The sequence below is a fragment of the Lissotriton helveticus genome, chromosome 9 (assembly GCF_964261635.1).
Source record: "Lissotriton helveticus chromosome 9, aLisHel1.1, whole genome shotgun sequence".
In the NCBI taxonomy this organism is placed as follows: Eukaryota; Metazoa; Chordata; class Amphibia; order Caudata; family Salamandridae; genus Lissotriton; species Lissotriton helveticus.
Genome location: NC_136070.1, coordinates 22,103,194 through 22,117,486, shown reverse-complemented (window position 1 = coordinate 22,117,486; position 14,293 = coordinate 22,103,194). Strand labels below are relative to the sequence as shown.

The window sequence follows — 14,293 nt, the reverse complement described above, 5'->3', positions numbered from 1 at the left end:
TAGGGGTATGGTAGGCACAGTACTTTCAATCCCTCAAACCCTCTTCAAAGCCCTTGATGAGGAGCATCTCTCGACATAGGGGTATGGTAGGCACAGTACTTTCAATCCCTCAACCCCTCTTCAAAGCCCTTGATGAGGAGCATCTCTCGACATAGGGGAATGGTAGGCACAGTACTTTCATTCCCTCAAACCCTCTTCAAAGCCCTTGATGAGAAGCATCTCTCTACATAGGGGAATGGTAGGCACAGTACTTTCATTCCCTCAAACCCTCTTCAAAGCCCTTGATGTAGGTCATCTTTGATAAACTGAAATGGTAGGGACATTATTTGTATTTCTTCAAACCCCTTGATGCTTCGCATCTTTTTAGATTCTGGAATGGTATGAACAGTACTTTAACTTCTTCAAACCCCATGAGAGCCCTTGGTGTTGAGAAGCTCTTTATATAAACAAATGGATTGAGACCCTGCAAGCAGGATCTGAAGGAGCTTACATGCTAGATGTCTCTCTTCCACCAAGGCACAGGTCTGCTTTCTCAAAGTGTTAACGCTTTGTACCATCTCCTATCAGAAAACACATTCAACAGTAGTTAAGAAGTAAATATCAAATGCAAGGGTATGGATTTCTTTTCTGCACGCAGGAGAGGCATTTCAAACACAGTGACAGTGTGGCATAACTCGGCCAGCCAATAAAACAAAAATGTAAATAGGAGCAGATCGGGAAAATAGACAAAATATGACGAAAAGAACTGATGAGAATCAAAATGCATAGTGAAAGAAAGTCAAAGGGGGAAGCCAAGTGGGTGAACTTCCTTTCAGGTGCCAATGTATATTGCAGCCTGGACCAGAAAGGCAGCCTGGTTGGCTTGAAGTGACCGCAGATTGGTGTTTTCCATTTCTAGGCAGCTGTGCTGGTTGGCAACTCTCCCTATCGTTTGTTCAAGTTTGTATATAAACATTCTCTGTATGTGTTCCAAAATCCTGCATGCGAGATATCAATCAATATTCTATAATCGAAAATTGAACTGCAAAAAGACAAGGAAAGTAATGCGCATTAAGAATTCACTGCAACTATAATTTAACAATATAATCTTTTCCCTCAAAAGTCACCATATTCAGTATTTGAAAAAAAGTATCATTTTATTTTACCACATGGAAAAAGATGCACATAAAAAAAGTTTAACTGGCAAAATCCCTGTGACTGGGAGAAGTGAACGAAATTTGTTTCAATAAATGCATCTGTTTATCAATAGTCAAAGTGGAGGATACACAGATACCAACGGGAGCACAGAACAGACATTGGTACAAACGCAAATTTTATAAATAAAAAAAAATCAATTTCTTTTGAATGGTAAATAAATATGTGTAAAGTTGGCCGGAGGCAGCCTGGTTGGTGCTGGATAAGGTTCGGTTGTTCTAGCCGAGCATGTGTAGTGCTGACAAAGGCGAGCTCTGTAACACATGGTCTAGTTCTGGAAGTACCAGCAGGTTGTGAGATCCTATTCTGAAGACAAGGTCAGCACAAAGTCACTTCTAGAATAGGAAATCTATTAAGAACTGCACCACACAAGACTCGAAAGGCAGAGGGTGAGGGAGCTAGACAAGAATTAAAGAAAGATCTGAACACAATCGTTTTAGAAACTGTAGAAAAGAAACCTCTGTAAACCAGTGTATTTGTATCCAATATACATATCAAAACATATGAGGAGATTCCATAAAATCCGGCAGCTATGGGAAGATTCCCACGCTCTCCTGAGTGCTTTTAGTATTAAATGAGGTTTGTGCAGTCCGTGCAGGTTATTGCTGGCGGAGGTGGAGCTGCACAGCCCACATCTAGGGTCAATGTTGGGGGTGGCGGAGAGGTAGAGGGGGCGGTCCAAGCTCTCAACATTGGGAAGAAGTTAGATGCGAGACCTCTTGGTTTGGGAAGGGGTGGCAGTGTCCGGCCTGCTACCTGTCAAGTCCAGTCCAAGTTTTTGTGCCTGACTGTGGAAGAAAGCCTGAAGCCGGAAGCCTGCCTTCGCCTCGCTGGTCTGGACAGGGTTGTACTCGAAGCAGTTAGCAAACATTAGTTCAATGTCATCAATTAATTCAGCTGTAGAATAAAACACATTGTGTTAGAGAACATGCTATAGCAGCAGACAATAGCTAAAGAAAGCTAGTGGACATGAGATTGCAAGAGCTCTGGCCAATCATGCCAGGTCTATTATCCCGCCGCTTTAGTCAACAAAACATGTCCAGCAATCAGAGACACAAGCCTAACAAGAAAGGCAAACCCATATTTAAAAGCCCTTCGAAAATCAAAGTGCATTGGTCAAATACCTCATCCAACCATTTCCACATGATACAGGAGTTACTAGCTCAGAATACACCATACAAGACACGCGTGTTAAGACCGCACTGATTGCAAACCAAGTACTCACACTTTTACTGCACAACAAGTCACAACTGATTGCCACTTTCTTCCATCTTAGACACATCCCCTCTTTATTCTCTAGGACGCGTTCATGTCTTAAGGGCAGCAAAAACAATATAGGAACAGACGCAGCAAGGAGTGAGAATAGGCAGTCACTCACATGCACCCTTACATTCAATACAGAAACTGATACAGAAAGGGGTGAGGCAGGCACCCACATGCAAGCTTGTAATACAGAAACAGACACAACAAAGGCTGAGAGGTAAGCACTCACATGCAACCTTGTATTCAATACAGAAATAGACACAACAAAGGCTGAGAGGTAAGCACTCACATGCAACCTTGTATTCAATACAGAAATAGACACAACAATGGCTGAGAGGTAAGCACTCACATGCAACCTTGTATTCAATACAGAAATAGACAACAATGGCTGAGAGGTAAGCACTCACATGCAATCTTGTATTCAATACAGAAATAGACACAACAAAGGCTGAGAGGTAAGCACTCACATGAAACCTTGTATTCAATACAGAAACAGACACAACAAAGGTTGAGAGGTAAGCACTCACATGCAACCTTGTATTCAATACAGAAATAGACACAACAAAGGCTGAGAGGTAAGCACTCACATGCAACCTTGTATTCAATACAGAAATAGACACAACAAAGGCTGAGAGGTAAGCACTCACATGCAACCTTGTATTCAATACAGAAATAGACACAACAATGGCTGAGAGGTAAGCACTCACATGCAACCTTGTATTCAATACAGATATAGACACCAATGGCTGAGAGGTAAGCACTCACATGCAATCTTGTATTCAATACAGAAATAGACACAACAAAGGCTGAGAGGTAAGCACTCACATGAAACCTTGTATTCAATACAGAAACAGACACAACAAAGGTTGAGAGGTAAGCACTCACATGCAACCTTGTATTCAATACAGAAATAGACAACAATGGCTGAGAGGTAAGCACTCACATGCAACCTTGTATTCAATACAGAAATAGACACAACAATGGCTGAGAGGTAAGCACTCACATGCAACCTTGTATTCAATACAGAAATAGACACAACAAAGGCTGAGAGGTAAGCACTCGCATGCAACCTTGTATTCAATACAGAAATAGACAACAAAGGCTGAGAGGTAAGCACTCACATGAAACCTTGTATTCAATACAGAAATAGACAACAATGGCTGAGAGGTAAGCACTCACATGCAATCTTGTATTCAATACAGAAATAGACACAACAAAGGCTGAGAGGTAAGCACTCACATGCAATCTTGTATTCGATACAGAAATAGACACAAGAAAGGCTGAGCGGTAAGCACTCGCATGCAATCTTGTATTCGATACAGAAATAGACAACAATGGCTGAGAGGTAAGCACTCACATGCAATCTTGTATTCAATACAGAAATAGACACAACAAAGGCTGAGAGGTAAGCACTCACATGCAATCTTGTATTCACATTTGTTCACTTTCTCCCGAATGATGTTTAAGGCGATTGGTCTTTTGATGATGTCGTAGTAATCTGGAACCTAAAGAAAGCAAACACAGAGGAGCAAAGATCAAGTTATTAAACAGTAGGATGCCGTGATTTTACTCCAGAGATGATACAGCCCGGTGGACCAGCAGTAGTTATTTAATAAGCAATTCACAGATGAAAAGTTACTTGTAAATCTCTCCATCATGGGCTTTTTCATTCAATTCATTAACGCTAGTGCAACAGCCAGAATATGTTTTAACACTAGAAATAGCCATTTCTCCAAAGACATTGAAGCCCATCAAAAACCTTATAATAAAATATAAATATGATCGACTCTGAAGCTGATGATGTTGCTTGTGGACATGTCCTTGCGAAATGTTTCTTAAGATGGCTTCTTTTAATTTTTAGATGGGATGTACAGTTTTTTTTAAATGTTAATTTTTATGGACATAAGTCCCCTACTGATGAAATTCCTGGTATGTTTTATGAATATTATGCTTTTTATGTATATAAGCGGCTTATTGGCAAAGCATTTTGAATGTTTTATTCTGTTTGTCAATTGTGTATATTTATGTCTAATACACTGATCTTATTCAGACCGAATAAAGTTGCTTTGACTGAGTTACTCTGAAGCAGCTTAGCTATCTTACTGTGCAAGCATATTCCTTTAGCAACATCAAAGTTATCAGACAACGTTTTCTTGTGGACATTAAATAGGCAGAGATCTTTACTGATCCCATGCGAGAAAGCAGAGCAACTACCAATGCTTTAGTGCTCGTGCTTTGATATTAAACCACCCCTTGAGCTCAAGTGAATGTTTTGGCTCATCCAAAACCCAACTACAGTCTGGGATCAATGCTCAAGAACAGTGTGGAAACCACTAACTGACCTGCACTTAACTGTACCCAAACTGCACTTAACTGTACCCAAACTGCAGCAGTGCGAGGGCTGAAACTCATTTGAAATAAAGCAACTGAAGTCCACTTTTTTAATGCAGGCTCCTGGTGTGGAATATGTAACCCGTCGCCTACACAGTACAGCCAAAGTACCCAATAAAATATGCAGTTCCAGCATCTTAGAAATGGACATGCAAATTAGGCTTATTAACTGTGTCCACCTCCTCATACAGGGACTCTGCATTGCTTAATACAGGATTGTTGCAGTCCATGCTCTTCGTTCATAAATCACACACACCTGAACTTTAGAAACCAGCTTCATGAAGGGCCAGCTGTCGTCATGCCGCACCAGTTCCACCACCAGCTGCTCACAGGCGGACAGCTCATGCACACCATGTCCACGACCCGAACTCCGGCGGCCCGCCTGCTCCATGGCGTTGGACAACATTCCAGAACGATCTGTGAAGAAAACAAGGTCATATGTAGTAAGCCTGCTAGAAAAACAAGACATCACAGCTAAATGAACGTCGTAAGGGAATGGATTCCATGTTGTGATTACAGACACGTTGAATCCCACAATCAAGAAAAAGAACCCAAGAGTGATGCGTGCCGCTGCACAAGGTTGGTAAAGATCTTGGCAGGCAGATTGGTAGAGGTTTAGATACAAGTAGAAATGCCCATTCCACACCCAGACACTCGCATACATGACTGCGGTCCAAAAAGTTTGGAACCTATGAAATAAGGGGGAGGGGGTCCCACTGGTATGTTACATTTACCAATTACAGATTTGTAAAGGGTAAAAGAGGGGCCTAACTGACAGTGAGAGGAGGCATCTGGAACAACTTCTGAGCATAGCGTAAAGAGCTCAGCCAAATACTTCTAAGGTCTGAAGAATCATCACGAGCCGGGATCGATTACAAATGGCATACTTCTTGATGAGCAGAAACATTACATCACACAAATAGGTGGCAGATGTAAAAATAGCCCTTGCGGGAACCGCTTTTTATGTATTACGTCACCCAGATTCCTTTGGGATACAAAGGCGTCAGTATATCTAGGTATCTAGGAACCCCACAGAGTGAGAACACGACTGTGCGCTCATTGAATTCAATGGGTAAGTTGCAGTTACTGTTTTAAAGAAAAAGGACTCTTCCCATCAGACCCTGAAGATACCCCGTGGAAGATGGAAGGTTGGAGAGTCACTCCACCTGTGGATACCTCAGGAACCAGGATACCTACACCAGGTGTGAATTGACTTATACCATAATGGACGACTTAGCAAAGATGCCGCTGGCGAAGGCGGTGAAAGAGTCCGGTGGAATCCAAAGGTGGATTCAAGTTGAGAGGTACCTGCTAGCAGAGGGGACAGAGTCTATGCCACTCAGGAGTGACCAGGAGCCACAGAAGACGAATGCCAGGAGAGTTTACGGTGACCTTGAAGTTGCAGCTGTGTGCACCAGGTAACGCTTTTGAAGAACATGAGCCGTTCACGAGCTGTCCCATGTCGGATTTCAAGAGCCAAGGGGTGAGTGTCTGGCAGGGGCACCAACTCGCCTGGGCAACGGTAACCAATGTAGTCGTTGAAGAAGGTTTATAATGTGAGAGAGTATTGTTTGCCACCTACTGTGCATTTTTTAAATATTCTGTGTTATTACTTTTATGAAAATTGTATAAAACTTGGATTGTGAAATTCGTTTGTTATGTTATAAGTTTGCATGTGCTATATGTGGTTTTCTTTTAAAATGAACATCTATTAAATGAAATAGAGTTTTTTTATACCTGAACAAACTTGTTAGTATATTTTTATTTAAAGACCTTTCCTAACCAGTTACCTTATTTGTGTTATTATTTACACATGTCGTTGAAGAAGGTGCAGTGTCTGGACCAGCATGGTCAATGTGACTCACCACGAGCTGGTAAGTCAGAGCAGGCCCGAGCAAGCATGGGAGTCCACTTGAGTCAAAGACCACCCCCAAGAGGATCCAAGGGTTGTAGGCATAGGAGTCGCAAGAGGATCCAAGGGTTGTAGGCATAGGAGTCGCAAGAGGATCCAAGGGTTGTAGGCATAGGAGTCGCAAGAGGACCTCATGCAGCTCCCCAAAGAATGAAGGCCTGCGGTGCAGGCGAAGATCTTGGCTGCAGGAGATGCTTGAGGTTGGAGCTTCTTGGAGCCCAAAGATCTCTAGAGGAGAGAATCAAAAAGCCTTGGCAACAGCAAGTCGAAGCGGTGCACAGGGGTACTACTTCAGCGGTTCAGACTAGGGATACTGGCTTCAAACTTGCTGTGAAGACAGTACATGCCTCGAGGGAGTTTCAGAACTACCACCTGTGTTGCTGAACCTTTCGGAGTCTGTAGCAGCTCAGGAACAGCAGACCGGTCTGCTTTGTTGCGGTGCCTGCAGATGCAGGGAGTGACTCCTTCACTCCAAGGGAGATTCCTTTGGATGTCTTGGATGTCCACAGGCCCTGTGAAGAACCTGTATGGAACACAGGTGGAAGAATAGCAGGACAAAGACCAGGAGCAGCATGAGTCTTCCAGTTGCAGTCTCGGTTCAAAGTCCAAAGTGCCCAGACAGATTAAGTGGTTTAGGATCTGAATATTGTCCCATGATGAATCTAGGAACCCACCCACAGGTAAGCCCTTAAGTACCCTAAGGAAAGGGTTGGGAAGATTCAGGGGTCCTTCCCAGAGGAGGGGCTGGACAATGGGGAGGATACTTCCATGTCCTTTGTCCAGTTTCACGCCAGAGCAGGAGCAAACGGCTCCATGAACGGATTCGAACTGGAGTATACAAGGAGGGCATCAAATGTGCCCTTCAAAGCAAGTCTGGTGGCACTGGCAAGCGCCCCCAGCTGCCCCATTACACCAAGTCCTGTCTGGGGGGCAGTCACACCTCCCTGTGACAGGAAACCTATTGTCCTGCCGTCCTCTGCGTGAGCTCGGCTCAACAGCAGGAGGGAAGAATCGTGTCTCTGGTTGGCAGCAGCGATAGTTTGCTGTCCGGGTCTAGGAGACTGGTACTGGGAGCACTGCTGGTATCCCAGAGGAGCTTTACAGTGCATGGAATCATACCTCCCACACAGTTTACAGTGTAGGGTTTGGATTCCAACATTTTTTTTATAACAAAAATGACAGGGTTTGTTGCAGCCAGTTTAGAGATAACCACTGCGTAATGATGCATGGAGACTATCGTAATGGCTGATGTACCTACAACCAGGGAGAATGTACTCTGAAAGTTGGAGGGGTGTCCTGCTCATGCAGGAACACCCTCACACTTAGACCCGAGCACCCTGCCCCCCCCCCTACCCCCCCCACCCCCCAGCTTATCACTGTGGGGTCCACTGTTCTCTGGAGCAGCCATCAGCACAAGAGTGGCAAACCCAAACAGCCCGCACTAGCCTTTCAGGGCATACAAAGAGGAACAGGACAGCCCTGGATGCGAAGTCTTGGCATTTTGCATTTTCTGGTGTTGCAAACAGGTTGCTCTCTGGGGTGCCCCACTGTCTGAAGAGCTCTCGGACTAATTGCTAGTTTAGTTCTCAATTGTGTGATAGAGATGCCCGCCTGCTTAGTCTGTCTTCATTTTTTACTCCTGGCAGATGTATTGTTATTAATGTTATTCCTATTTGAATACCCCATATCAACATTTCCTGGGCTTGTTTTGACAGCACAGGAGACCTTCTCCCTCCTTGCCTTTTCAGATAAAACACTGTGGTTGTGTTGGCCATCTGGATTTCAACTCTTTCCTCTCACCCGTTTCAGGACATTTGTGTGTTGATTTGCTTCTTAGCTTTCCATAGCCTTCTAATCTTTAGTTCCCCATGTGTGCTCCCCAGCCCATGTGGGATGAGTCTATGGTGATCATCACAGTTTGAGTTGGGTGATAGGTCTGCCCATTGTTATGTTGTCCACGTTTGACCAGGTCACCTCTTCCTGCACTCTACACAACCACCAGTTCCTTCCAAATTCCCTAAGACCATTGGTTTTGGGCCCACTCTTGGAGTGGTCTCATGTGCAGTCTTGAGTGTGGTAGCAGGGGAATGTAGGAGGCGGTCATGCCCATAAACTTCCACGGTCCTCGCGGTCAGAGACTGATCCTTGTAATAGCGGGGAGCCTGTTCTGGAATAGCCTGAATCCTTTTGAGGGCAGGGAAGGACCTCGCCTCAATTGTGTTGATTCTTGCTCCCAGGAAGATTTTCTCTTTCCAGCATAGTTGACGACTTTTCTAGGTCAATTGTAAATCTTAGTCTGTGAAGAGTGCGCAACTGTCCTAATGTGGCTTTTGCTTTGTGAGCATGAGCTTGCCTGGACTAGCCAGTTTCCATATAAAGTTATCTGTGGATACCCTTGATTCTTAGGCAGGCTGCCACCAAGGCTAGATACTTTGTGAATACCCAGGTGCTGACTTGATTCTTAAAGGAAGCACAGAAGTGGTAGTGGTTTTGGTTGATGACCAACTGTAGGTAGTTTGTGTGCATGCAATTCATGGGGATGTGTATGTAGAAGTCTTTTAGGTCTACTGCTGCCCTGTGGTCAGTTCCCTGCAGTCCCAGCATGACCTCATGTAGCGTGGTCATTTTGAATTTTTATGAACTTGTTTAAGAAGCAAAGATCTAGAATTGGTCTTAGAGACTTGTCTGGTTTTGGGACGAGAAAGTATGCCAACTAGTTTCCTCGGTTGAATCCTATTGGGAATTTATTGTCATTTTTTCTAAGAGCCTGCACCTCGCATTGCAGGCAATGTTGCGCCTCTTCAGAAAGATCTTTCCCTTGGTCTGGTTCTGGGTGGTGTCTAAGTTTTTGGAGTACCCATACTGGATGATATTGAGGATCCATTTGTCTGACGTGACCCTCCTCCACTCCTGAAGGAAGGCCTCTATTCTGTCCCACCATCAGTGTTATGTGGTAGCGCGGTTTTAAAGTGGATTCTCTTGATTGAGGATGGAGGGCTGTCCTGTTCCTCTTTGTATGCCCCGAAAGGCTGGTGCTGGGCTGCTTGGGTTTGCCACTTGTGCTGATGGCTGCTCTTGACCTGCGTGGTGGTAGGTAGAGTGCCTCAGGCAGTGTGCTCTGGAAGCTTACCCTTCCAATTGGTCTCCTCATGGGGCTGTCTCTCTCCATTGGTGGTCTAGAAACTACAACACTCCAATGGCCATGGCGGTCTCATTGTTTTTTTCAAGTTGTTGCAACGTGCTAACCACTGCTGAGCCGAACAGGTGTTCTCGGTGTAGGGTTATGATGATGCCTTCCTGCACCTCGCTCTTGAACCCTGACACCTGCAGCCAGGCGTACTTTTTCAGGGATGTGCCTCTGACCATTTGTCTGCTGGCTGTGTCTGCTGCATCCAGGGCAGACACATCAGGGATGGCCTCACAGAAGCGGGTGACTTTGGCTCGACAGGGGCCCTCAGATAAGAAGCCGTCCTCGGGGGAACCGGAGGAGGCCTGTCAGCCGGAAGCTGAGTTTGAGGTAGAGGTAGAGGTGGAAGTGGAGGTGGGGTGGGAGCTCTTGGAGGTGGTCCCCTTGGCAATGGAGGAAGGGGCGTAACCGACTTCGGCCTGGAAGGCGTATACACTTCAGAGTACACAGAGCCCGGTGACCTGCCTTCTTTTCTAGGCTGGGGCGTTGGAGAATCCCCCTACCGGCACCTGCCGCCTGCTAGACTGACTTCTGCGCCTTTTTGGCATCGAAGAACGTCGACCCGACGGCAAGCGTTGGCCCCTCGACGGAGAGCGCCTCCTCCTCGACGGCGAGCGCCTCCTCCTCGACGGCGAGCGCCTCCTCCTCGACGGCGACCTTCGCATCGACGGCGACCTCCGTCTCGACGGCGAGCGTCTCTTCGACGGCGAAGTCCTTCGACGTCGAGGATCCCCTCGACGACGACCTTCTCTTCGCCGATGGCGGTGTCGCCTCGACGGCGAGCGCCGAGCCACCTCTCGACGTCGATTACTCGACGCCGACGAAGTAGTCACCGGTGATCTCGACGGTGGTCTATTCAGTTCCCTCGACGCCGAGCGTCGACGCCGCTTCAACCCAGATCCTTGGGGAGACGGGGAACAGACTGCAGTCATCCCTCTCGACGCCATAGACGGTGCAATCGACAACGACGGAGAATGGGGACGCTTGCTGGTCTTCCTGCCCCTGGGGAGCCCCCCAGAGGCCTCAGCATGAGCAGAGGAAGCCCTTCCAGACCCACCTTGCGCCTTCAGCCTCCTGTCTTCCAGGCCTTGGAGCCTGATCTTCATCCTATCTCTCAGGGTTCTGCTAGAGAAACCCTGGCAGATGTCACACTCCTCTGGGACATGAGATGAGGGAAGGCAGATGAAGCACACCTCATGTGGGTCCGACTTGGTCTTCTTCCTCGAGCACTCTGGGCATTTGTCAAACAATGCAGGCATATTTGACAAATAAAGAGTGCACCAAGACAAACACAAGGAAGAAACATTAAAGAACTTCAAGAAAAGCACTCAAACAATTTGAAAAAAGTGAAAAATCACCAAATAAACCCTTGAAAAGGGAGAGCTCAATGCTCCAGGGTCCTGCTTGCAGGAGCCGGAAAAAAGAACTGAAAGTAAGAGGGACCTGCAGTGCATTCTGGGATACTGAGAGAGTTCTGGAAGGTTCTCTTAAAGGCACAGTATCCTGTTCTGAGCCACATAATGGCAGCCTATGGGGCTTGTCTGTCCACTTCTTCCTCTCTATCATTCCTGAGGGTTTTGCTGGTAAAAGCTAGTTTTTCTATTGGAAAAACCTGGACAGGCTGTGTGGTTTGTGGATTTTTGGTGGAATTTCTAGTTGAAGTACTGGACAGTGTAGCCTGTGGATCTAGGCTGCATTATCTGTCTTTAAATTCTCTCTTAAGTGTCTGTGCAGTTCTGCATTTTTTGACAACTTAAGAGATTATTTTTAATTGCTCCGGGGTCCACGCACATGGGCGGGACTATTCACTAGATTAGGACTATACACAGAGATCCCCTACTACAGAAACACTCTTCCCACTCCTCCGTGAGCGACAGACCCCAGAAAGACCTGTCCCTTCGGATCCAGTGGGCCAACGGCTATAGGGCCAGAGCAAAAAGGAGAGGGGACAGTGGACAACCCTGCCTGGTGCCTCTGCGCAGGGGGAATGCCCGAGATGTCGCTCCATTCACCCTCACTCTAGCAACAGGCATTTCGAACAAGAGGCGCACCCAACTGCAAAACACTGGTCCGAAGCCCAGACGATGTAAAACCTAGAACAAACAGGGCCATTCGATGCTATCAAAGGCAATTGAGGCGTCCAGCGCCATCAATGCAGTTTGAGTATCGTCCTCCCCCTCTGTCATGTATAGAACCCCATATAGTCCCTACAACACTGGGATGCTTGGCTTCACCTTGGAGGGGCATCTCACAGGGAGAGCCAGGAAGGGTTCCACAGCGTTATACAGCGCCGGGACGCCCCGTTGGGGCAGCTGTGCGCTTTACAAAATACACTACAAAGTTAAGTCTAGTGCTCCTGTGCGGCATGAACCCCGACTGGTCCACATACACCAAGTCAGGCAGCACCGTAAGTAATCTCATTGCCAAGGCTTTGGCCAACACCTTGGCCTCCACGTTGAGGAGCGAGATAGGCCGATATGATGAGCATTGGTCAGGCAGCTTCCCAGCCTTGTGGATGACCACAATGGTGGCTTCCCGCTGATCAGGCAGGAGCCTTCCAACCTTCCGCGCTTTGAGGAACATCTGCCACATGATGTCTATTACAATGTTGGCTTGCCTTTTGTAGATTTCAACCGGTAGCCCGTTTGGCCCTTGAGCTTTCCCTGCTTGAAAGGAATTAAGGGCTTCTCCCAGTTCCAGCCTTGTGAGTTCTACCTCTGGGTTTTCGGCTTGCTTGCTGGAGAGGGTCGGCAAGGCAAAATACCGCAGAAACTCCTCACAGTCCGAATCCGTCCTGGTACATACCGGGGTGTAGACCCCCTCATAGTATGATGCAAAGGCCTCTGCTATGGCCACACTAGTGGTTGCCAGAGCACCGGACTCGTCCTGCACCTCGGCCACCCAGGTCCGCTCCCGGTCACGACGTTCAAGCCAGGCTAGTAGCTTCATACACTTGTCTCCTGCATCATATATCCTACGCTGCGTGGCAAGGGAGTTCCTTCTGTTTCAGGGCGAGCCCATGACATCTCTCCACCGAGGGAGACCCGCTGATGTTCTTCTCCATGGCTTCAATTTCACTCTCCAGTTGTTTCATTTGGAGCGCTTCCTCTCTTTTTTGAGAGCCAATTCGTGCCTGAGCCTGGCCCCGTAGTACGGTTTTATAGGCTTTCCACAGGATCAATTGAGAATCGACCGAGCCCTCTTCTCTGCAAATTATAATTGGGAGCTCTCCCTCAGTTTATCAGTGAGGGAGTCGTCTTTAATATGCCAGGAGTTGATCCTAGGAAAGGCCGCTCTGTCTGTGGTCCCTTGAGAGTTAAACCCACCGGTGAATGGTCCGAGACACCCCTGGCCATGATGCAGGAGTCAACGAAATCACCTAGTTGATCCCCCCGCAAAAAAAGGTGATCTATTCTAGAAAAGGACCCATGCCTAGCAGAATAGAAGGTGTATTGTCTTAGGGACATATGGCGCGCACACAACCCCTCCCAGAGTCCCACTGCCGCTGCAAACCCCTGCAGCCCCAGTTTCCCTCTATTACCCAGCCTCTCCCCAGAGCGATCTAGGTCAGCATCCATGACTGCGTTTGTGTCAACCCCGAGCACCAGGGTACCCCGAGGAAGATCTGTCAGATGGGCCCCCAATTTCGCGTACATCTGTGCATGTAGACAGGGTGGAATGTAGCATGCGCTTAGTGTTATCGTGCGCCCCTCCCATCTGGTCGTTACCGCTGCCATGCATCCGGAGACTTCCGTACATGTTCCAGTGACAATGAGGGGGTAGGGCAGTGCGGACTAGTATACCCACCCCATTAGAGCCGGATGTAAACCCGGTGTGGGCCACCATCCTAAACCCAAACCGATCCAAAGCCCTGCATTTATTGCCTCGTAGGTGGGTCGCCTGAAGGAGCACTACGTCTGGGGAATGGCGTTTCAAGTATTGCAGGACCAGTGTGCGCTTAATTTTATTGCCCAGACCAGTCACATTCCACGCCCATATCTTTAAGCGCGTCTGGGCACCCCTTTAAATACAAGGGTCTGCGTTGTTTTGAATCTTTCCCTGACCACTGCTTAAATCTACTGTGTACCACTTGAGCTTGTGCATCTGAGACCTTGTGAGCTAAATAAACATCCCCTGAACTCCCTGTGCTTCGAAGTCTGAATTACAGTGGAGCGGGTTTTTTGGACAGTGCAAAGTGAGTGACAAGTGACAGTGATTAAAATTGCCTCGACGCCTTGAAATTTATTAGTAGGGTCACAGGAGAAGATTTAAAACAAAGCATGGGGATGCTCTCTGTGACTTAATTGGTCATAGACAGTCTTGGTAAGGTCGTGATTAGGTCTACA

General features: G+C 47.0%; 1 protein-coding gene across 1 annotated transcript in view; it reads right to left on the bottom strand.

Annotated features, from left to right (window-relative positions):
• Positions 1-1,115: 1,115 nt before the first annotated feature.
• The window catches only part of BAZ1A (bromodomain adjacent to zinc finger domain 1A), a 296,099-nt gene continuing 282,921 nt past the window's right edge, over positions 1,116-14,293 (bottom strand). Inside the window, exons 25-27 of the mRNA XM_078659379.1 lie at positions 5,105-5,265; positions 3,875-3,962; positions 1,116-2,091 (exon numbers count right to left, since the gene is read on the bottom strand). Coding sequence (XP_078515505.1) covers positions 1,898-2,091; positions 3,875-3,962; positions 5,105-5,265 — 443 coding nt within the window. The 3' untranslated portion in view covers positions 1,116-1,897. The remainder of the gene's footprint in view (positions 2,092-3,874; positions 3,963-5,104; positions 5,266-14,293) is intronic.